The sequence below is a fragment of the Juglans microcarpa x Juglans regia genome, chromosome 8D, assembly GCF_004785595.1.
Source record: "Juglans microcarpa x Juglans regia isolate MS1-56 chromosome 8D, Jm3101_v1.0, whole genome shotgun sequence".
Taxonomy (NCBI): domain Eukaryota; kingdom Viridiplantae; phylum Streptophyta; class Magnoliopsida; order Fagales; family Juglandaceae; genus Juglans; species Juglans microcarpa x Juglans regia.
Genome location: NC_054608.1, coordinates 25,564,860 through 25,587,770, shown reverse-complemented (window position 1 = coordinate 25,587,770; position 22,911 = coordinate 25,564,860). Strand labels below are relative to the sequence as shown.

At 36.9% G+C, this 22,911-nt stretch overlaps 2 protein-coding genes across 2 annotated transcripts; both read right to left on the bottom strand.

Annotated features, from left to right (window-relative positions):
* Positions 1–3,632: 3,632 nt before the first annotated feature.
* LOC121243179 (protein CHUP1, chloroplastic-like) lies at positions 3,633–6,370 on the bottom strand. Its single transcript, XM_041141249.1, has 4 exons — positions 6,089–6,370; positions 5,889–5,965; positions 5,124–5,789; positions 3,633–4,700 (listed from the first exon to the last, which is right to left on the bottom strand). The coding sequence occupies exons 1-4, from the start codon at positions 6,195–6,197 to the stop codon at positions 3,702–3,704; spliced, it is 1,851 nt and encodes a 616-aa protein (XP_040997183.1). The 5' UTR covers positions 6,198–6,370; the 3' UTR covers positions 3,633–3,701.
* Positions 6,371–18,392: 12,022 nt separating this feature from the next.
* Positions 18,393–20,774, bottom strand: LOC121242352. Its single transcript, XM_041140227.1, has 5 exons — positions 19,980–20,774; positions 19,674–19,880; positions 19,509–19,586; positions 18,676–19,377; positions 18,393–18,563 (listed from the first exon to the last, which is right to left on the bottom strand). The coding sequence occupies exons 1-5, from the start codon at positions 20,772–20,774 to the stop codon at positions 18,393–18,395; spliced, it is 1,953 nt and encodes a 650-aa protein (XP_040996161.1).
* Between the last annotated feature and the right edge of the window lie 2,137 nt (positions 20,775–22,911).

Below are 22,911 nucleotides of genomic sequence, written 5' to 3'. Positions count from 1 at the left end.
GCGCACGTCGAGCGAACCTCTCTGGATGGTTTCCGCTCGAGCGCACGTCGAGCGAATATCTCTGGATGGGTTCCACTGAGTCGAGCCCAAGTCAACCGAACCTCAATGTAATAATACATCGATACAATAATATATTATGATACAATAATACATGTCCTATTGTATAATACAATAGCCTAGTTTATTTTTAAACTAATTTTTTGCTTCTAATTTAATTTTTTCAGCTTCATTGATTGTGATATGGATCCTAGACATAGTGGAGATGATCGTCCACAAAGGAATGTGGCGGATGCCAATGCTACAACTCCTACACCGGTGGGTACTTCCACCCCTAGAGCCACATCTAGGGCAGCTACATCTAGAGCAGCTACATCTAGAGCAGCTACATCTTGTGCGAGTAGTCGACTCCCACTCCCACTTGATATAGAGGATGAGGATATGTTCAACGAAGAGGAGGAGATGCCCATTGAGCAAGATCAACCACCACGACCTTCTAAAAAGAGGTCGTGGACATGGGAGCATTTCACCAAAATTCCTGGTGAAATTGCGAACCCAGTAGCAAGATGCCATTACTGTGGATCACTTTGTGGATGCCATTCGAAGAAGCAAGGTACCAGTGTGTTAATAGCACATCTAAATGGTTGTCAACGATATAAGATAGCGAAGGGATTGCAAGCCACTGATCAGACCAACCTCAGTTACCAAACTTCTACAGCCACTGATGGTACACAGACTAAGAAATTGGTCATCCCTCAATACAGTGAGAAGATGTTGAGGGACATGCTTGCAGAGATGATAATTACTGATGAGATGCCATTTACCACAGTCGAGAAAAGAGGCTTTCGAAAGTTTCTAAATTTTGTTGAGCCACGATTTCCCATTCCATCACGGTATACAGTGATGCAAGATTGTATGAAGAGGCATGCGAAGGACAAGGAGGAGATGAGGAAGATGTTTATTACCACTGGCCAGAGAGTGTCTTTTACGACTGACACATGGACTTCCATACAGAACGTCTGCTACATGTGTATCACAGCACACTACATTGACAGTGAGTGGATTTTGCATAAAAAAATTATTGGTTTTAAAGAAATTGTGGATCATAAAGGTGCATCCATTGGGGCGAAGATGGATGATTGTTTAAAGGACTGGGGAATTCGAAAAGTGCTGTGTATTACAGTTGACAATGCCAGTGCGAATGAAACAGCAATTGATTGGTTTAAGCGGAACACGACGGTGAGAGATGATGTCATTCGGGCCCACGAGTTTATTCACGTTCGATGTTGTGCTCATATCATTAACCTCATAGTTGTTGAGGGATTAAAAGAGGTTCATGATTCCATAACCCGAGTCCGCAACATTGTACGATATATGAGGGGTTCCCCTCAAAGGCTTGCCAAGTTTAAGGCAATAGCAGAAGATCTGAAGATTGAATGTTCTAGTATGTTGTGCTTGGACGTTCCGACTCGATGGAATTCTACATACATGATGTTGGATGTGGCACAGAAGTACCAAAAAGCATTCGAGCGGATGGAGGTCGAGGATGGGGGTCTGAGGTATGCTTTGTTGGAGCCAGCAGGACAGGGGCTCGGTGCGCCGGACGCACATGATTGGACCAGTGTGAGTTATTTTGTTGAATTTTTAAGAACTTTTTATGAGATAACCATGCGGCTATCTGGATCCAAATATACGACTGCGAACTCATTTTTCAACGAGCTCTCGGAGCTTCACTTCCAATTGGAAAATAGTTGTACTGACTCTGCTGGATTGTTATCTGCTATGGCTACGAGGATGAAGATCAAATATGATAAATATTGGGGGAATATTGAGAAGATAAATAGATTGCTATTTGTGGCTGTGATCCGACCCCCGAGTTAAGTTGGCCGTTCTAGAATTTTGGGTAAATTCCGTCCTCGAGGTAGTGAAGGCTGCAGAGTTTATTAAATTGCTAAAAAGTGATGTTGATGACTTATATCATCACTACAGTACTAGTGCTCAGCCTTCATCCGCAGTTGGTAGCTCCTCACATTCGAGGCCGACAGGATTGACAGTTTCCTCAGGTGATACTGACCCATCTGTAGGGGTTAGAGGCAATCGTATTATACAGCAGTATCATCAACTCATGTCAACAAAGAATATTATGCATTGTATATCTGAGGTTGAACGATATTTTATGGAAGCTGTCGAGGTACCTAGTGATGTATTTCAGTTATTAACTTGGTGGAAAGTTAATTCCACCAAGTATCCAGTCCTTTCCCGTGTGGCCCGAGATGTGCTAGCCATTCCTGTCACTACAGTTGCCTCAGAGTCGGCATTTAGCGCTGGAGGTCGCGTGTTGGATGCTTATCGGAGTTCATTGTCACCGTCAACCGTGGAGGCCCTCGTTTGCACACAGAATTGGATAAGTGAAACGCCTATTGGACTAGATACCGTTGGCGTTGATGCCGAGAGCTATAGGCTTGAATCGGGTAAGTTTATATGCTTTTAAATGATGATTTAATTATTTTTAATGTTTCTAACTTCTAATTTTTATGATTTTATAGATCTAATTGTGAACCCTAACATAATTACCGATGATTGAGAGTCTGGAACGGACGCTACTTGAGAGTTGGGATGGAGTTGGGAGAACCTCCTTTCTTGGTAAGAATAAAATTATTCTTTTACCGTATTCAATTTTTTATTATCAATTTTTTTTCATCTATTGATTGCTACTTTCTATCTTCATTTCAGGCATGACCAATGGAACAAAAAGTATTTGACTGAAATCCGTGTTTAATCGAATTGTAGTTATATTTCAAATTATAGTCATATTGTTATTACGTTATAAATGAGACTGTTATAACTTATGGCTACATCATACATGTTATTTACTTTTTAAACTATTTATATAGTTATATTTATGTAGTTATATCCCGAGCAAAGACGTGAGATAAGTATTCTTTATTCTATAATTTCTATTAGTACTTATTCATCCTCTCTCAAACGTTTAGAATTTATTATCCAACTGAAATTAATCGAATTATAGAAATTCGTACCATCATTCTTTTTTATAAAATTTTAAATTTATGTAATTTTCAACTCATGAGTCATGAGCACTTTTAATGCTAAATTTCAGGCGGACATAAAACAAATTAAAGATATAATCAAAATTCAGTAACAAAATCAGAACGAATATTTAAATTATTGAGAACTCTTGAATAAACCAAATATTTGTAGATCGTTTCACTTTTAAAAAATATATATATATTGCTCACTATCTGAAACGAAATTGAACAATAAAATTTAAATAATAATAAAAAAAAGAACAAAATTTTGTTCGGAGTTCGGAAATTTTATTCGGAGGTCGGAGCTCCGAACTCCAATCGGAGTTCCGATCGGAGTTCGGGCCTCCGACCTCCGTTCGGAGTTCCGATCGGAGTTCGGGGCTCCGACCTCCGATCGGAGTTCCGATCGGAGTTCGGGGCTCCGACCTCCGATCGGAATCGGACTCCGACTACGGTCGGAGTCGGAGTCGGAGGGAAAATTCGACTCCGACTTTTGTCGGAGTCGGAGGTCGGAAATGCCAACTCCGACTCCGTCGGAGTCGGAGCCCACCCCTACTCCTTATTACACTACATGTACCCAACTTTAAAAATACGTAAGGTGCAAAAATTCTATTATATGAATCTATGAAATTCAATTGAACATAAAAAAGTTTAAGCTTAGTAAATCCTTGCAGAAAGATGTAAGAAATAAACAAGCAACATGAAGACAAAGAGGAGAGCAGCTACAAGATGCAGCAGATGGGTCTTAACCCGGTTATCACTAGGAAGATTCACTTTGAACATTCTTGAATGCAGCAGCTCGTCTCCATGAGCAATTTCAGTCCTGTTTCCTTCATGTGTATTGATGCTATTCTTAATGCATTCCCCAGCTGGACTGCTTGAATGGTCATCCATCATAGTTGCTAATGTTGCAGATGAAGATTCATGTTTCTCACCCTCAAATTTACTCCTCAAAACATAGTTTTTCTTTCCATCCGGCATCTCTTCATTTGACTTTGGCATGTCTAGATATGTTGAATACTCCATTGATTTAACAGAATCATTAAATGAAACTCGCCTTATGCGTGGAAAAGTCGGTGTTTTCACAGATTTGTTGGAGTCTTGCAATTCTAGTTTCTTGGATAAGGTGATGACTGAACCGTCACCTGTTTTCCTTAGCATTGGTTGCTTTGATGGAACCATTGACATGAAAAATCTGCGAATTAGGCCACTCCTGCTCAAAGAATCCCCTCTAGAGGGCCGATCATCCTTGCTTCTCCCCCGCCTCTTCATGCTCGAAATTACACCAAGTCTCTTAGCACTGCTTCTTTGGCTACTTGATGAGCTATCATATGTAGTACTGCTGTAAATTTCGTAACTCTCAGCAGAGGTGTCGGAGGAATTGCTGTCAAATCTGGGATCTGACATTAATGGCTTAGTTTTCTCATGAGATTTTTGGCTTGAAACCTTGCTCGAATCACATTTCAAGGTCTTCATTGATTGGTTTTGATGATTTTGGATTTCAAACCTTAAGCATGTGTGGATCCAGCGTTGGTACACAAGTTCTTCGACCATGTTGAATCTGTTCTTCTGTAATCTTTCAACTTGATCCTGAAGTTCTTCATTGGCATGTTTTAAACTACTTAATTCCTCTTTGGCCTTGGCCATAATTTTATCCTGCAACATCACAGTGAAAAAGCATTTAGTATTTCTATGGAGATTTCCCAAAGCTTGAGCGATTTCAAATCTTCTGGGATGCATGGCATTTTAGCAATCCATATTAACGTGGGGAGCAATGTTTGGTTGATAATCAAGCATAATTCACTGTATTCATTTGTTCTATAATTTGAGTCGAGATAGAGGTTAAGCAGCACCTTTCATTATGAACAACATACAAAGAATATATAATTCTAATAATTTATTGAAATTCAAATAATTTAAGTGGCACTAACAAACTTACAAACTTAAACATTGATGCATTGAGTCGTATTCATCGTTCTGTTTAACTATTATCTCTTCATCATTCCCTGCTGTAGTATTAAATGATTAGAAAATTATTTGCTATTTTTTACTTGCTAAGAAATTAAGTTTTTTTTATACCTCTGTCATGTTGGAAAGAGCTGCGATTCTGGCTTTAGCAACAATCAACTTAATTGCCAATTCCCTCTTTTCTAACTCAAGCTCTTTGTTCATCCTCTTCATTTCTGCAACTTCCAGCCCAACATTTTCAACAGATTCGAGCTTTTTCTCAACCATGGTATCTCTAAACGAGATATCATCATTCTTAAAGTTGGAAACTTGTTGTTGGAGCACCATCAATCGCCCCATTACCTGGCTTCCTTTGGCTTCTATCTTCTCTTGCATTCCCTTTAACATCTTCTTTGCCATTTCAAGTTGCTTCTCTACTATGAAACCCTCTCTGATTTGTTCATGAAGCTTCTTTCTCTCAACCTGCAATGATTTAATGGTGATCTTAAGCATATCAATCTCGGTGGTTTTGTCCTCTAATTGCCTTCGCAAATGCTCAATGGATAATTGCTGTTCTTTCAGACCATACAATTCAAGCAGTTTCCCTTCAATGGTCACGTTCCTCTGCTCCACTTCCTTCACCAAACTCTGTACAAGCCCCATCTCAGTCCCATTGCTCAATTCCTTGTCATGTATCAAAAACTCAAATTCTTCAGACCCTTTTTTCCCAGATAAACTTGGTTTCAAGTTTCGTTGCCCTCTAGTTTTGGTCATTGTACTCTCTTCCTCTTCTTCATCCTGCAATATGCAAAAATTGTAAGTTTCTAAAAATTCTTTGAGAACTTTTAACATATTACGTGTGCGCGCGCGCGCGCATGTTTGAGAGAGAGAGAGTACTAAAAGCATCGGGTTTGTGAGATTTTCTTCCTCCTTCTCTTGGATCTGTTGCTGCTGGAGATCTGATTCATGGGTATCTGGGTTCATGAAAGCACCACCAAAATGAGCCACTATTTGTGAAACTGATATTAATAGTACAAAAGCACAAGTGAAACTGTAAAAGTGAGTTTCACAGTTGACAAACAGAACTTTAGAAGCACCTGACAGTCTAATTACAGTGTTCTGCTTCCAGGAAGATCCTACGTTTCTCTGTGAAAATGAAAAGGCAGCAACTGAAGCTACAACAAGGCAGCTTACTCTGATTATCATATAGTAGTTGTTCAGTACAGGTCAGAACAGCTTAATTCCCAACTGGGAAATGTCCCAAGAAAAATTCATCACTTCTGTGTTTTCACCATCACAATCTTCTTATCAAATGTATGTATCGCACAGTTCAGTAGCTCATCACCAAGTAGTGGCTGTTCTTTTATCCGGACACTGATATTTAATTGCCATTGGAAGAACATGATAGAAAATCTGCACCATAACGACCTTTCACAATGAAAGCAGACAAAGAAGAAAGTTCAGGGACATTTGTATAAAGCCAAAGGAATTGAAAGGGACTTGTATTTTATATTGCATTTTGGATGCAAAATAGTATGATAATTTGGTTATGAGAAATGTTAAAAAATAACTCATAAATCGACATATTTTGACGTGATGCTTTAAATTATAAAACTATTTTTGTTATAAAATAGATCTAACATATGATCATATAAAATCATATCAGATTGTGAGTTTACTTTTGTGATTTTTTTTGTGTTCGTAGTATTTCTCTTTTTTTATTGGATCAAATAAGTTGGTGTATAAAAAAAATCATTTGTTGTGAAATCCATTATAGTTGTATAAAAGTTAAAATATTAATTATTTTTTTTATATCAGTTAATATGAAAAACTTCCAAATTAATAACATGTCGGTGGCATTGATTTGTAAACAGATTTTTTTTTATTATAATTTAAGAACAATGTGATGATTATAGTTGTATGTCAAATATCCATGCTAAGGGGGAAGGGACGCCATTACAAGCAAGATAAATCCAAATTCCATAGGGAAGGAATGTATCTCAATCACATTAATGTTGGTGGTCCATGAGGCTGATTTTCAAGATATTTTAAGTCAATGATCATACAAACGTGTGTGATATTTTATATATTCATGAAAAAGAAAGAATGTAGTATGATATTGTATTTTCTTTGTTTTTTTAATCTCTAGTGTGGGAGATAGAATAGAAAAATGATATTTGCAGTTGTGAAGTGTGCATGCAAACACTACACAATCATTTGAAAAAAAATAAGAGTAAATATGAGACTTACATAAAAAAATTAATTTTAAAATAGTAGACCTCACTATTTTTTAAAATGATTGCGCTGTCTTGCACACTCCACGACTATATGTAGCATTACTCGATAGTATAATACTAAAAAAGAAAAAAATTTGTTAGATACTATAGATTTTGTAAATAAGTATTTTATTTTTATATGTTTTAATGACTATAATTTTATAGAATAATGTTAGATACAATTATAGGATATTTTGCAAATTACAGTTTGAATATTTGAATTTCACAACTCTATGCATATATGCCAATAATCATACTCCTTAGTATCTGAGGAAAAAAAAAAAAAATCATACTCCTTAGTAGTAGTAGTGGATGGGATGTAACAATCCTGTTAATTAGGACTCTCTTGACAGCAATAAATGTAAAGTTTATATTTCTTTGTTGTTCTTCATTGAATTATTTAGAAGATTCTTTGTGATTTGATGGAATCGATATCAAATAAAATGAAATATGGTAGAAGAGCGGTGCTATTCTGCCGCTCAGAGTGTACCGCTCCATCTTATTGTTAGTTCAAAAAATTTTTTTTATTTTTTTAATTTTTTATTCATATTTTTTATCATTTTAAAAAATATTTAAAAAACTATCAATATACTAATAATCACTTTCTTAACTAATAAGTAAAGAAAAAAATTAAAATATATAAGATGTCAAAATGAGGAGGCAAATAAAATGGGCAAAGTAATATTTTTCTTTCTATAAATGCCAAAGGTACAACCCATGAAGAAGGTTCACGTCCCAAAGCCCTTCCTCCCATATGCTCATTGTCCCGAAGCCCTTGAACACTACCGGGACAGATCGAGGATCCCTCCCTCCCTCGGCTCCTCACTGTTAACTTCGATGCCAACCAACTATTCTTTTCAATTTCCTCTTTGGTTTTTTTTTTTTTTTTTTTTTTTTTTGTAATTGATAGAGGTTAGCAGCTACCTAGTTAGGTGACTTTTGTTATTTTATACCTATCAATAATCACAAGACACACGAGGATTCTAACAAAAATAAGAATAGAATTGCATGCAGTGAATCTGCATTAATTTCATGATCTCCTTCCCTAACCCGATCTCTATTCTCCCTCTCTCTCCTCCTCCTCCCACCCCTCGTTGAGCAGGCTCAAGCCTTTCTCCCCTTAATCTCTCATTCGAACGTCTGCATGGAAGCCCCCATTCCTCACTCAGTTGCTCTCCCCTAAAAAAAAAGTTACATGCATAATGATCTGTGCTTTCTCATGTTGTGGCTTTGGTGAGATCTTTATGGCCATGGAGATATACTCATTTGTTCAGAGATTATTTATTTATCGTTTAGTAGTTTTGGATACTTATATCAGCATAGATATTGTTGAGGCCATTTTCTTAATTCTCTTGTGGGTGCTATGCCCCTCGAGGTTTTTTGGTCATGTTACGGTGTTTTACTTATTTTTACAAACAACCATTTCTAAGTTACAATTTTGAGAGAGAGAGAGACCCACATCTCTCTTTGGGAAAATGATATTCTTCCATAATATAGGACCAAATCTTTGTGTGGATCCAATTTGATCATGTTGTATGACAGTTTAGTAACTAAATCACCAGTAAATTAAGAAGAGAAAGGAACATGTTTGTATTCATCATCTCATTAATCAGTACGTACGAAATTGCAATGGAGAAAGAAGCTTGTAGGACAAATTCTTGTTGGTGGAGGCAAGGTCGCCTTGGGTGGAGATGAGAAAATCAAACCAGAAAACCCAAAAGACCAGGAAACCTATGAAAATGAGAAAATCAAACGATTGCTAGCCCATAAATTGCTAAATCATAAATTAAACCCACGACTGCTAACCCATAAATCAAACTCTAAAATCTAAAAGAAAATAGCATGTGAAAAAAAAAAAAATTTACCCAAGACATTGAGAAGATCTTCATTACAATCGATGCTGCGTGCGAGGGAGGGGGTGGGGAAGGGAAAAGACAATGCAATCGGTGAAGTTAGAGGGGTGAGGACTGAACACCTCGTCCCCGTGGGTCTGAAGAGTTGGATCTTGTCATCTAAAATCATCTACAATAACACATTTAAAATAACACAGAGTCTCCATGAAATATTAACTTATTTGTTCAACACAAATATCTATATTTCTCTATAAGGTCATAAAAGAAGTACCTTAATAACATACATAAAAGTTTCTACAAAAACTCAAATCTCCATGACTCAAAATACCAAAGCAATATAAAATATCAACACTATAAAAAAAATCTCCAAATAGTCCTTGTACCCTAAGGCACTAATCTTCTACGATCATCAAAACTTGCTAGTACTCCTTATTCCTGACTTCCAGTTATGCATCAAAATTATCTGAAAAATAATTGTGGAGATAAGGGATGAGTTATCAACAATTCAGTTAGTGGAGAACATATACTAGTATATAAACATGAGCATTTACTGAGTTCAGAACGCAAAACAAAATATTTTTATTTTAGGAATAGAGAATAATAACATGTTATAAAAAATATCAGAGCAAAAGTTCAGAAATATTCTTATTCAAAATTTCCATTGACGTAGTATAACTGAAACATCATATCAGAACATAATTCAATGTCTAACCCCCATGGTAGGGTTGTGCAAACCCCGATGGCCAACCGAGCAGAAACAAAATGTGAATCTTCCTCTTATTATTCTCGGAGTCCTGAGTGTGCACACAGGAAAGATCACGTAGAAAACCATTTTGTTTCTAAAGTGGGTGCATCAAAACAGAAAAGTTGGTACCAACCAGAACAGAGGCCAAAGTTTTACACTCGTGATAAGGTCAGAACAGAGCAGAAACAAAAACAGAATGTCATGTCAGAGGTTTCAAAAATCATATCCCATTATATCAGAGTACGAAATCATATCACATCAAATCAGAGTGCAAAACATTTTCAGATCAGAGTAGAATCAGATCACAAAAACATAATTTATGCATAAAATTTCATATACGCTCTCTTTTGCATAGTTCAGAAACAAAATGTCAAAATAAGCTCATGCCTTCACCAGTCATGCCATAAAATACTTTATTATTATACAACATTTCATGAGTAATGCAAAACAAATAACTGAGATCGTTTCAAAGATTCTTTTCATAACAAAACATGCATATTTTCTAAAATTGATCTCAGATCATTGTATTTTATGGAAAGTCTAGCATATGAATCCCGCTTACCTGAACTTCTTAGTTTTTTAGAAATTTTCCTTAACAATGCCGAACAACTAAAAATCGTCACCTATAAAATAGTCATAAAATTATTGTAAATTTCCAATCAAAGACGTATCTCGATATTTAAACTTGAAATGTTAAAAATTAACCTATTTTAATTTCTCAATACCCAAAAATTCTCATAATTCTAAAATACCATCATTTCCCAAATCCATCAATATCCACTTAATTTATATTCCGTTAATTTCATAAGTATCCTAAAATACGAACTTAACAATATAAGCCCTCAACAAAGTTGAACAAAAGTTGCTTATCACCTATAAAATTACTACGTAATTTCCATAAATATCAGAATTTACACCTTTTTCAATACTTAAACCTGAAACGCTAAGTAACCTCTTAAAAAAAAATCTAAATTTCTCGAAATCTTAAAATATCATAAATTCTCAAATATCTCGATATTCACTTAAATAATAAAAAGAATCTCTGATTAATTAAGCTTTAACTTATTTATTATCGGAATCTAACTATAAAAATTAATACTAAATAATATAATTATAAACCGTAATTATTTTCTGTTAAACCACTTTTAAGACTAAATTAAAAATGAGCCGAAGTACATTTAAATACAATGAGACCTAGGCCCATCAATAGTAAAAAAAATATCAAGTCCACTGAAATATTCCTAAAAATAATTGGTAGTTTTATAATTGGAAGGGCAAAAAAATGTAAAAATGCTTAAATGGTATGAACTGCTTTACAAGTAAGAGAAACGCTGGATGCAATCGGCCTTTGGACAACCGGCGTGCAATCGCTGATGTGGTGGCCATGTCATTAATGAAACGACTGTGTTTCAGTTGATTTTTTTGAGGAAAAACGGTGTGTTTTCAATGATATCCCTCCCTCTCTTTCGTATAGTTTTTCATCTTCATCTCCTCTCCCTCTCTGGCTCTCCATCTCCATTCTGCCTCTTCACCTATGTTTTTATGAACCCGCCGACTCCCTCTCCAATTTCAAGAACAATACTTGCTCGTCCTCTCCATCTGTCTAGTTTATAATCCTGGAGACCTTTTGGAAACCCAAGAAGATTCTGATGGCAGAAACAAAAGAAATGAGGTTCTTAGCTTTAGACGTATGGATCTCTTTAGATTCAGACCAACAACCCCTTTATTTCCTTATTCCTCAATCCTTGTCTTTCTCATATTTTCTTTCGTGTTCTTAACCCACCAGAAAAGTTCTTGTCAATGGACGTAAAGAAAATACATCGCAGGATGGAGCCATTTCATCAACAAAACCCATTTGGGAAAAATCGTGGAAATGGATTTAGGAGAAACTTGTCAACATGAAATCTAAAAAATGAGTTTGTTTTTGTAGGAGAAATTCTATTAGGAGGCATTTCATCTGTTGTGCTCGCCGATAAGTTTTCTGTGTTTTTTGTCTGCTTCTCGCCTCTTTTTTATTTTTTTTATTTTTTCCTTACATAATCTGTGCCTATTTTTGTTTTCTTTTGTTTTTTTATTTTGTATTTTCCTACATAAGTCGTGCCACGTCCACCCCGGTTACGTCCTGTTTGAAAATGGCGGTTGTCTGTAGAAAAACTCTACGAGTAAACAATAACTAAAGGACTGGATGGCATTTCCGTAAAATACTTCCAAGATCAAGACTAAGGGCAGGTTTGGGGCACAAGACAAAATACAAAATTCTCATCTCATTTCATCTCATCATTACATATTTTTCAAATCCTCATACAAAATATAATAAACAATTCAATATTTTCAAATCTCAATACACATTTTTCAAATCTCAAAACAATAATAACATTGAAACATAATATTTTAAACTTCAAAACAAAACACAAAATTCTCATCTCACCCCCAAACCTGCCCTAAAGCTAACCAAAGGTTATCACCGCATCTACTTGTTTCTAGAGAACAAGAAAAACCAGAGAATGGCATCGGGAGAAAATATTTTTATTGAGAGAGAGAGAGAAGGGTAGCGAGCGGCAAAGTGGTGGCTGACCTGACGACAGCACACTGAGAAAGAGAAAGAGAATGTAGAGAGAGAGTGATCACGTCATGAGGAAAGAGGTGTTACCGAGAGGAGAGAGAGTAGTGGCTTGAACCGGCGGGCGTTGTTGGGAACCCTAGGAGATATTTGGGGAAGTAAGACAGAACTTAAGTGAGACTCAGGATTTCAGTTGAGAAGTGAAGTGAAGAAGTGTTAGAATTCGGAACGGCGTCGTGCAGGAGTTGAATGAAGTGCAGCGTTCCATTAAAGCTTGGAAGAGGGTCGTAGTGTGTCTTAGGTTGTGTTTGGATGTTAAAGTGAGTTGAGTTGAGTTGAGTTGAGATGATAAAATATTGTTAGAATATTATTTTTTAATATTATTATTATTTTAGAATTTGAAAAAGTTGAATTGTTTATTATATTTTGTGTTGAAATTTAAAAAAGTTGTAATGATGATTTGAGATGAGTTGAGAGGAGTTAAGGATCCAAACAAAGCCTAATGATCAGGCGTTGCATTTTGGTGAAATATCCGAACGATGTGTTTTGATTACTGTTATTTCAGTATTGAGTCTGTGTGGTTTGTATAGCAAAGTTAGAGTTTGTTATGCAACAGAATGTGAAAAAAGTGCTGTGTATATGAGGGAAAAGGTAAGAAGGGGATATCATCTTGAATGTGCTAGAATTCTAGTTTGAATTTGGAGGAAGGGTTGCCTCGAACTAACCCATTGTGATTACACAATTCTTTCTCAGAATTTTTATCAAACATCCACTTTGTCATTTTTATATTGTTCTTCCTTTGTGAGCTTGCTTATTTCTTCTACTCGATTACAACCAACACAAATTCCTCATCATTGAAAAGGGTCTCAACGGCCGTGCAGTACGGTGGCGATGTGGAGGTGGGAGCTGGCATAGTGGAATGGTTGGTTTGTGGTACTCGATGGAGACAAAAATTCCTCTGTTTTAAGAAGTAAAAACATAGGCCTTTCAAATGTGTAGTGGTAGCTTGGGCGACGGTGGTGTAAGGTGGAGGTTTAAAGCAGTGATCCAGCGGTTTCTGTTATGCGAGGGAGGTCTCGACACATTGGGTGGTGGTACAGTGTAGTGCTATGGTGGCTGAGTAGTGGGGTACGATGCAAAAGATTTTGTGGAGGAGCTTGGCAGGGAGATCACGGTTTTGCGTGGCGATGGTTAGCGGCAATGGAAAAATCTGAAACTCACCTAGAGAGGTGATTGCATGCGGAGGAGACAGGTGCTGGACGTACGTGAAGGGCTCGGCTTTGGTGAGGTTAACTTAAGGCGGTGCGTGGGTTGCTGCGGTTTATGGAGAAAAATTTAAGGTGGTAGTCAATTTTCATTTAAGTTGAGTAACGATGTGAAATATTTGTTTCACCAAAAGAAAAATCCAAGTGGTGGAAAGCTTGCTGCCATGCTTGCTTCTTGGACACATGGGGACGTGCATGTTGAGTGTTGTGGTGACTTCGTCATGCTTAATGAAAATTTACGAAGAAGGTGCGGCGTGATTTACGTCCATGGGTCAATATATATATATATATATATATATATATATATATATATAAGACAATGGTTTAAGGAAATTTTTTATCACGAACGGGACTCTAAAATTGTGACTCTAGTGTCTTGAAATTGGACACATTAATGAGCTTGGACTTGATAAATAACTTGGGCCATGATTCTCATGTCCAAAATAAATCTCTCGTCCAACAATATCTTCAACGTTTAGAAAAAAATTTATTGGGCCAAGTTCTAATTATTCTAGCCCCTTGGTCTGCGAGCGAATTCTTAATTGGGCCTCGTCCAATCATTGAGCCCAATGAAATTCATACTCTACAAAAATAAATTTTGGGCCCGTAACCTGCTCTGAAATTATTCGTTTAAATCTCAAATGGGTTTTTCATATACACAAGCCCAAAAATATTTATAAAGCAGACTCGGGCTGAGCCCGGGTGTTACAAGGACTCGCTTGAAGAATTTGTGGGAGGGAGGGAGGGAGGGAGGGGGAAGGAAGGGAAGGAAAATGGAAGATCTGAAGGGGGAAGGAAGGAAGGGGAGAGAGGAAGGGAAAGAAGAATGGTCCGCGTGCAGGTGCATATGTGTCTTTCCTGCACTTTCTATATGGCAAATTCAAATAATCCACCTGATTGGCTTTGTGTTTTTTCCTAAAACTTTTCTCAACACACACCACAAGTCACATAGAGTCTCTTCGTGTTAAAATGTTATTGGAGGGTGTAAAATAGGAAACAACACCTCGACCGGTTTGAACCCTTTCTCTTTTTCATTTCTTTTTATAAATGAGTAATGATAGATACAATAATAAGATGTGCAAATCGCATGCACTCGCTTTAAAAAATGGGATCTATCATTAAAAAAATAACTTTTTCATGTAAATATCAAATTTACCAATTTTTATCAGAATGAATGCTTGGAACTTGCACATTTTAATACTGCAAATATAATTTATCTTAAATTTATATTTAATTATGTGGGAGTGAATTTATTCACTTATAAAACTACTGATATAACAATTTTTTATTCGAAGATGTAAAATAACTTTTATACTGCATTCTGTTTTAAAATTAATTCTTTTACTAAGGGCTACTTTGGTTACACAAAACTAAACCATCTTATCTCATTTTTTTTTTAAGACTAGTTGAGGCCACATGTCCAAGAGTGGCCTCTCCCCAAAATTTATTAAAAAAACTCTCATTTAAGGCGGAGAAATACCTTCAAAACAAACCAAAACCATCCCAATAAACAATTAAACAAAAACCAAGCAATAACTCATATACAATTTGCCAGCGGCAACAACCAACCTAAAATAAAAAACAAGCCTATCTCACGTAAACCAATCAGTTGACGGAAGTAAGCAAACGGAAAAACTCTCCAATTATTCTCTAATGCTCGGAAGCCCCAAGTAGTCCAATCTCAGCAATCCCCTCATTGGACGAGGCAATTCATTTGAATTCCTATATGTCCAATTGATACCCTCCACCCCCAATCTTGCCAAAAAATCTGCCATTTTATTTCCTTCACGAAACTGATGAGTTACCTTGTATTCAAAAAACTGTATAACTTCCATGAAGTCCTTCCAATAGTCTCATAAATACCACATTGTACAAAAATATTTTTCCAACCATTGCACTACTAACAGAGAGTCACATTCTATATGCACCTTTTGTAAACCAAACTCCCTACAAATATGCAAACCTTGGATTAACGCACGAAGCTCTGCTTCATTGTTGGTTCCATAGGGAAATTTTATTGCAAAAGCGGCAATTAAATTCCCTTGATCATTACGAACCCCCCCCCCCCACCTCCACAAGTCCCCGGATTACCCCTACAAGCACCATCAACATTCAATTTAACCCATCCAGCTCTTGGTTTACTCCAAAAAATTACTTTTGGGCACTGCCTACTGCCATGGATTATAGGAATGCCAAGTTCCTTCAGAATCTCCCCATCTAGTCTTGATGCCGAGCCCACCCTTTTCAGTTTTCCAAAAATTAAACTCAAGCACTTTTTGATGGATATCTACACACTCTCAATTGATTCTTTTTCCCCTTCCATCCTAGCCAAACATCTCCATCTCCAAAGTTTCCATGAGATCAAAATAGGTAACAAACCTATTATGACCCCATTCTGGCTAGATTTTCTTGCACATCTAAACTAAAAAATGACCCGCTACCACCAGTTTAATAAATGTAAATAGTTTACCCCCAACTCAAGGGATGCCTTCTTCCATAAAAGATTAGCCATATCACCTGTGTTCAAAACATGTTCCCTATCTTCAATTGCACCCATCTGATAGCAACTACATCTTGATACAAAAGGAACACCAACTTCTTAAATCCGCGCATCTACAGGCAAACAATTAAATTTTGCTTTCCACATGAAAACTGAAGCTTTTTTCGGGAGAAGAGTATGCCAAACCCATTCCATTCCTTCTAGTTTCGGCCCTTTCAATATAATCAATTCCCATGCTGAAGCCGTAGAAAAAAGACCATCAATGGCTGGCTTCCAAACCCGAATGTCTTCACCTCGACGTCAAGCAGGGATAGAGGCCCTTATTTCATCAGCCATATCTTGACCTACTAAATTTTCCAGCAGCTGCACATCCCAATTATTATCCACCCAAACCTCTTTAAGTAATAGTTTTGGAGTTAACACAGCATCAACAGAAACAACCAAAGGACCATTCGACAACTATTTATCAAACCAAAAGGAAATATTTCCTGCTCTAACCTTAATGATCAAATTTTCCAATACTTCCGGTAATACTTTGGAAATGAACTTCCACAACCTAGAATCTGTACTCCTGCTCACAACACCTATACACTAGTCTCCTCTAAAATATCTTGCCTTAAAAAACTTTGTCCATAAATTCTCTATAGACAAAATTCTCCAAGCTAATTTCATGTGCAAAGATTTCTGGATATCATCATAACTTCTAACACCAATTCCTCCCTCCACTGTAGGCCTACACATGGATGCCCATGAGCGCCATTGTCTCTTAGAATCCCCCCAAAAGAAACCCGATAAAATAGAATTCAGCTTTCCCAGCAAAATCTTTGGCACAGCCAAAACAGCTAACCAATGAGTTGGCATACTACACAAGACATGTTTTAAGAGAATCAGTTTACCTCCTTGGGAAAGAAGTCTCCCCTTCCACCCTGTCAATTTGTTCCTCACATTCTCCACCAATGGGTTTAGTATACAAGAATTGACTCTTCCATCAGTTATCGGCGCCTCTGAATACCACATGGGTAGACTGCCTTCCACAAAACCCATCATATTCAATAAAGCCGTACGCCGAGCTGCACTTATTTTTTTGAAAAAACTATCGAAGACTTTTCTCTGTTTATCAACTACCCAGACCAAGCAGAATAAGTCTCAAGAATTTTTGAGATACCTCTTAAAGACTTCTTTTCCCCATTAGAAAAAAAATTAATAAGTCATTCGCATATAACAAATGCGAAATTAGCGGAGCACCATGGGGATGAACATAACTCGCTATCTCATTTTCAGCAAAACCTTTATGCAACAGCCGAGATAATATCTCTTCCATAAGAATAAACAAATAAGGCGACAATGAGTCTCCTTGACGTAGGCCTCTCGAAGGTTGAAAAAAATCCTTATAAGTTCCATTCATCATTATGAAAAACCAAGGTGTTCTAATACACATCCCCACCAGCTTGCAAAAATTATCAGAAAATCCGAAAGCCTTAAGAACGTGGATTAAAAAATCCCAATCGACTCTGTCATAGGCCTTGGCCATGTCTATTTTCATCACAACATTACCTCCACAATGCTTCTTATTGATCGACTGAATCATTTCCTGAGCCAAAGAAATATTTTCAAAAATGCTACGACTTGGAATAAACGCACCTTGTTCTGGAGAAATTATTCTGGGCAAAAACTGTGTCAACCTTGTCACCAAGATTTTAGAAAAAATCTTGTAAGCCACCGAACATAAACTAATTGGCCGGAACTTATCAAAACTCTTCAGATTCTGCACTTTTGGAATCAACACTATGAACAAAGAAGAATAAAATCTCGGCAAAGAAACTCCCAAGAAAAACTCTTTTGTTGCCTTTACCAAATCTTTTTTTACAATATCCCAGCAATGCATAAAAAATGCCAACCCAAATCCATTGGGCCCCGGATTACTATTCTTCGATATAGACCACAATGCTTCCCTCGCTTCATTTTCAGATGGTGGTCTGCAAAGTCCCTCATTTTCCTGGACTGAAATAACGGGCCTAACTAACAAAGCTAAATCAGTCTGTAAAGTTGCACCTACCCCATTCAAAAAATTTTAAAAATGAGTAACAGCCCACTGTGTACCTCCTTTGGCGATCCGAGAACAACACCATCAGCGAGAGTCATGGAAGCTATCATTGACTTTCTTCTCCTCATATTGGCCACGACATGAAAAAACTTAGTATTCTAATCTCCATCCTCTAACCATTTTTTCTTAGCAATTTGGGATAAACGAATCTCCTCATTACGCTCCCAATAATTAAGCTCAGCCTTCAAAACCAACAATTCCATCTCTAACTCTTCCTGAAAACCCGACTGTAGTTGAAAATCAACTTGCTCAATCCTCTCTTCAAGCTCCTTAATGGAATACAACACATGCCCAAAAACCATCTTATTCCAATTCTTCAAAAAAAAAAAAATTTAATTTCTTTAATTTGGCCACTAGCTTCAGAAGACCCTTCTCCCTTACAGATTCTTTCCATATCAACTCCACTTCCTTTAGGAAAGTAGAATGTGGCAACCACATATTTTGAAATCGAAAAGGCGTAGGTCCATATCTCCCCACACCACTCGACCCTTTAACCAGTAATGGTGCATGATCTGACAACTTCCTGGACAAGGACTCCACAAATACTGACGATGCTGTTTCCAGACAAGCAAACTTCATTACCACTCTATCTAATCGAGCCCAGCTACGAGCACATCCCTGGTGCCCATTACACCAAGTCATCAATCTGCCCTTAACTAGTAAATCCATTAATCCACAAGAATCCAGACACTCGTTAAATTCATTCATCATAATGGCTAGTCTAGGCGCTCCCTCTATCCTTTCTCCGTCATTACAAATAATGTTAAAATCTCCAGCTACCAACCATGGAATGTTAACACTAGCCGTGCTCCTCAAAGAATTCCACAACTCACGTCTTTCCACATACCTACATTTGGCATAAACCAAAGACAGCAACACTTGCATACTCCCTTTTGTGATTAAAACTGTAATAACCTGATCAGTCATATCCACCATATCCAACATTAATTCCTCTTGCCAAAGAAGCCACAATTTATCATCCATTGATGCATTTGAACATAAATTTGTAAATCCCAAAAACCTTGCCAAGTCAGCTAATTTATCTTCCCCCACAAACGATTCCGCAATTGCAATAATCGGACACTTAAATTTAGAAACCAAACTCTTTAACTGACGCTTAGAAGTGCCAATTCCGTGCACATTCCATATCATCAAGTGATCAATCATAAATTCATTTTAGAAGGGAGGGATGAAACCCGCAGAGAATGACGTACCTGACCACTCTTATTTTTCAACCTGGTAGCCAATGCCTTCTTTCCATTCTCCGAATCATAGCCTTTCTCTTGCACAGCCTGATTTTAAGAACCTTCCACTTTCTGATCAGACTGATACTCCTCTTCCACGATAAACTCCATCCCCCCTCCTTCTGAAGCCAGAACCTCATCAATTGCCTTAGTAGATCCTCCAACCTCCCAGGCTAATCTGTTCTCATCGTCTCGAATCAAGAAATCCAGAATTGGAGAGCGCCTTAAGACAAGTGGTGGACTATTTTCCACAACGTGTCCCTGCCCAACCACCTCTTTTCGCCCATCTATCATATCCCCATCTACAACACCCACATCCTTACCCCCCTGATTTTCCACCACCTGAGTCAATGGTCATTCCTTTTCAATACAGACTAAACCATTAAACACTGATTCCCCCCCACCTGAGTCAATGGGCCTTCCTTCTCTATTCTCCTCCACCCGAACAATTTCTTTGCCCTTCTCAATTTGACTTGGTATACTAGGCTGGTCTTCCTGCAACTCCTCCACCACTGGTGGCTTTAACAAAATCACAACAGGATCCTTCTGCTTCTCACGCCACATTTTTCGCTTGCCCTCATTTCTATCCGGACCCACTCTTTCCTCCCTGTTTCTAATCCCTCGTTGCTGTCCCACCCTACAAACCATCGAGGTATGCCCTGACCTCCTACATTTCTCACAATAATAACCCAATTTCTCATACTTTACTGGCTGCCAGATCTTCTTGTTAGCCACAACAATAGGAAAACCTTGGACCAACTCAGCCGACAAATTAAGTTCCACACAGATACGTGCACCAGTTGCTCTAGAACGGGCCAACGTTGCTTGATCTGTAGCCAGATACCTTCCAAATCGACTAGCCAAACTCTGGAGACAGTCCTTCCTATACAGATGCATCGGCAATCCAAGAAGAAAAACCCATTGAGCAGCCACATCTAGTTCCGCCTTTAAATCAAACTCTCTGGTCCAACAGAAAATTCGAAAACTGTAACCATCCATTGTTCGACCTTCCCTCGCCCAGCCATGGACAAAATCTCTTTCACTACCCATCTGTACTAACACATGATAGTTATCCATAAAACTCACTGTCGGGATTTCCAACAAGCCCCGAGTTTTCACAATGGCCAGCCTCACTCTGTCAATCGATGGTCTTTGTCTAAGGAATTTTAGAACCAGAGCAAACCGAAGATCCTCTACAGCCTTACTCATCTCTGCCTCTGAGATAATAAACCCCATTTCTCCATCCACCTCCACCGACAATCGGATAGGAATCTTAAAGCCCTAAGCGTAATTTGATCTTGCTACCACCTGCGCATAAGATTTCGGAGGAAATCCCCCACCCATATCTCCTTCACCACCTGCATGCCCACCATCTGCAGGCACTGATGATGCCTAAAGCCCAAGGGCACCGCCATGAAAGGCGAACCCTAGGCAAAATAGAAACACGAAAAAATGCAAGCCTTTCGAAATACACGGAGCGAAACACCTCTCGTGTATCAATTATTAACAGTAGCAATAAACCATCTCTCATTTCATCTCATATAATCATTATAACTTTTTCAAACTCCCACACAAAATATAAACAATTCAACTTTTTTAAATTTCAAAACAAAAATTATATTAAAAAAATTATATTATAATAATATTTTATTCAATTTTTAACAAAATATCACATCTGAATTGCACAACCAAACGATGCCAAAGACCGCAATACATATTGAAGTGGCCAATCTAAGGTTCCATCCATAAACTTTTCATCAAGTAAAAAGCAAATTATGTATAAAACATTGAAATATTCTATTTTCTCTATGTGTAGTGTCAAATTCATTTGGATCAGATGGTACAAGTTATGGTCTCCAAAATGGAAAATTAGATTCGAGTCCTCCACTCCTGTATATATAAAAAAAAGTCTATGTGTAGAGCACACCTAGTAAAGTATTTTTATGATATAATTTGATTTAGAAGAATTTTAAAATTTAAATTTTATAAATCAAATCTTATCTAAATGATGTGGATGATGTGTTCTACACATTGATTGAGAATAGTGTAAGGGGATTTTTCCCACCCCACAAAGTCCACTAGGCCTCATCCCAATACCCGGCTCAAGGGCAACCAGGAAAAGCATCTACCAAGGAAAGGAGTCGAGTAATCAATAAGACAGAACAGCCATCACGGCCGCAATTAGAGCCCAGAGATTTGCACAGAGCAGCAGGAAATCTCTGGGCTCACGAGGGACAAACGCAAGACTAGGAAACTATGCCGCATTAATGGCGCCATTACCGAGCTACATGTTACATTTATGGTGCCGTCGCAGAGTCACGCCGTATTAAAGAGTTCTGACAGTAGAAGCATTAAAGGAGACACAAACTCTTTGGAGATAAAGACGACTCTCACCTCCCCCAACCCACTATATAATTAGCGAGTTCCAGGTACAAGAAAACTCTCTGATCCCTAGACTCTTTCACTTATTTACAAACTTCTAATAATACTTACTAATTTTGACATTAGAAACTCTTTGGCCATAAAGTCGCTACGTCTTAATTGCATTCTTTCTTATGTTTTGCAGGCTCATTTTAAAAAATCTGAATTGTGGAAGCCTGACTCAAATATGTGCGAAACATAACGTTAACAAATAGAATAACTCGTAGAATACCTTATATTTCTACGGAATATTTTCTATCATCTATGCTGTAAACTAGCTGGAAGTCGATCATTATAACACCAAAAAAATCATTGGTCCACCTAGCATATCTTAAAAAATAATATTTAAAGTGTGAAGTACATAACTATTGCACAATTTAAAACAAAAAAGGTAAAATCATAAAGTCATATCAACCGCAGGACATGATAATTATTTTAAGAGTAATGATTTATATTCTATAATATATTGTATAATAATATTATAAAATTAAGATATTTTTATAAAATGATATTATTTTTATAAAGTATTTTATAAAAATATCTATAATTTAAAACATAATTATATAAAATGTTATAAAAAATATAATGTGTAAATTATTTTTCTTATTTTAATAACAAAAACTTCTTATTCAATAATGTTAGATATAAATTTTTAACATGCAAGTTTGGTACTGTCTTTTCAAAGAACAATAGATTCTATCCTAAGATATATTTTTGCTTTTCGTTTAGTTATACAATTCAAATGAGATGAGATATTTTATTAAAAATTGAATAAAATTTTGTTATAATATTATTTTTATTTTAAAATTTGAAAAAGTGAATTATTTATTATGTGAAAATTTAAAAAAATTATAATAATTATATGAGATTATATAAGATAATTTAATTTTGTATAAACCTTTATAATTTTTTTATAATAAGATTTATTTTTTTATTAAAATAATTGCAAGAA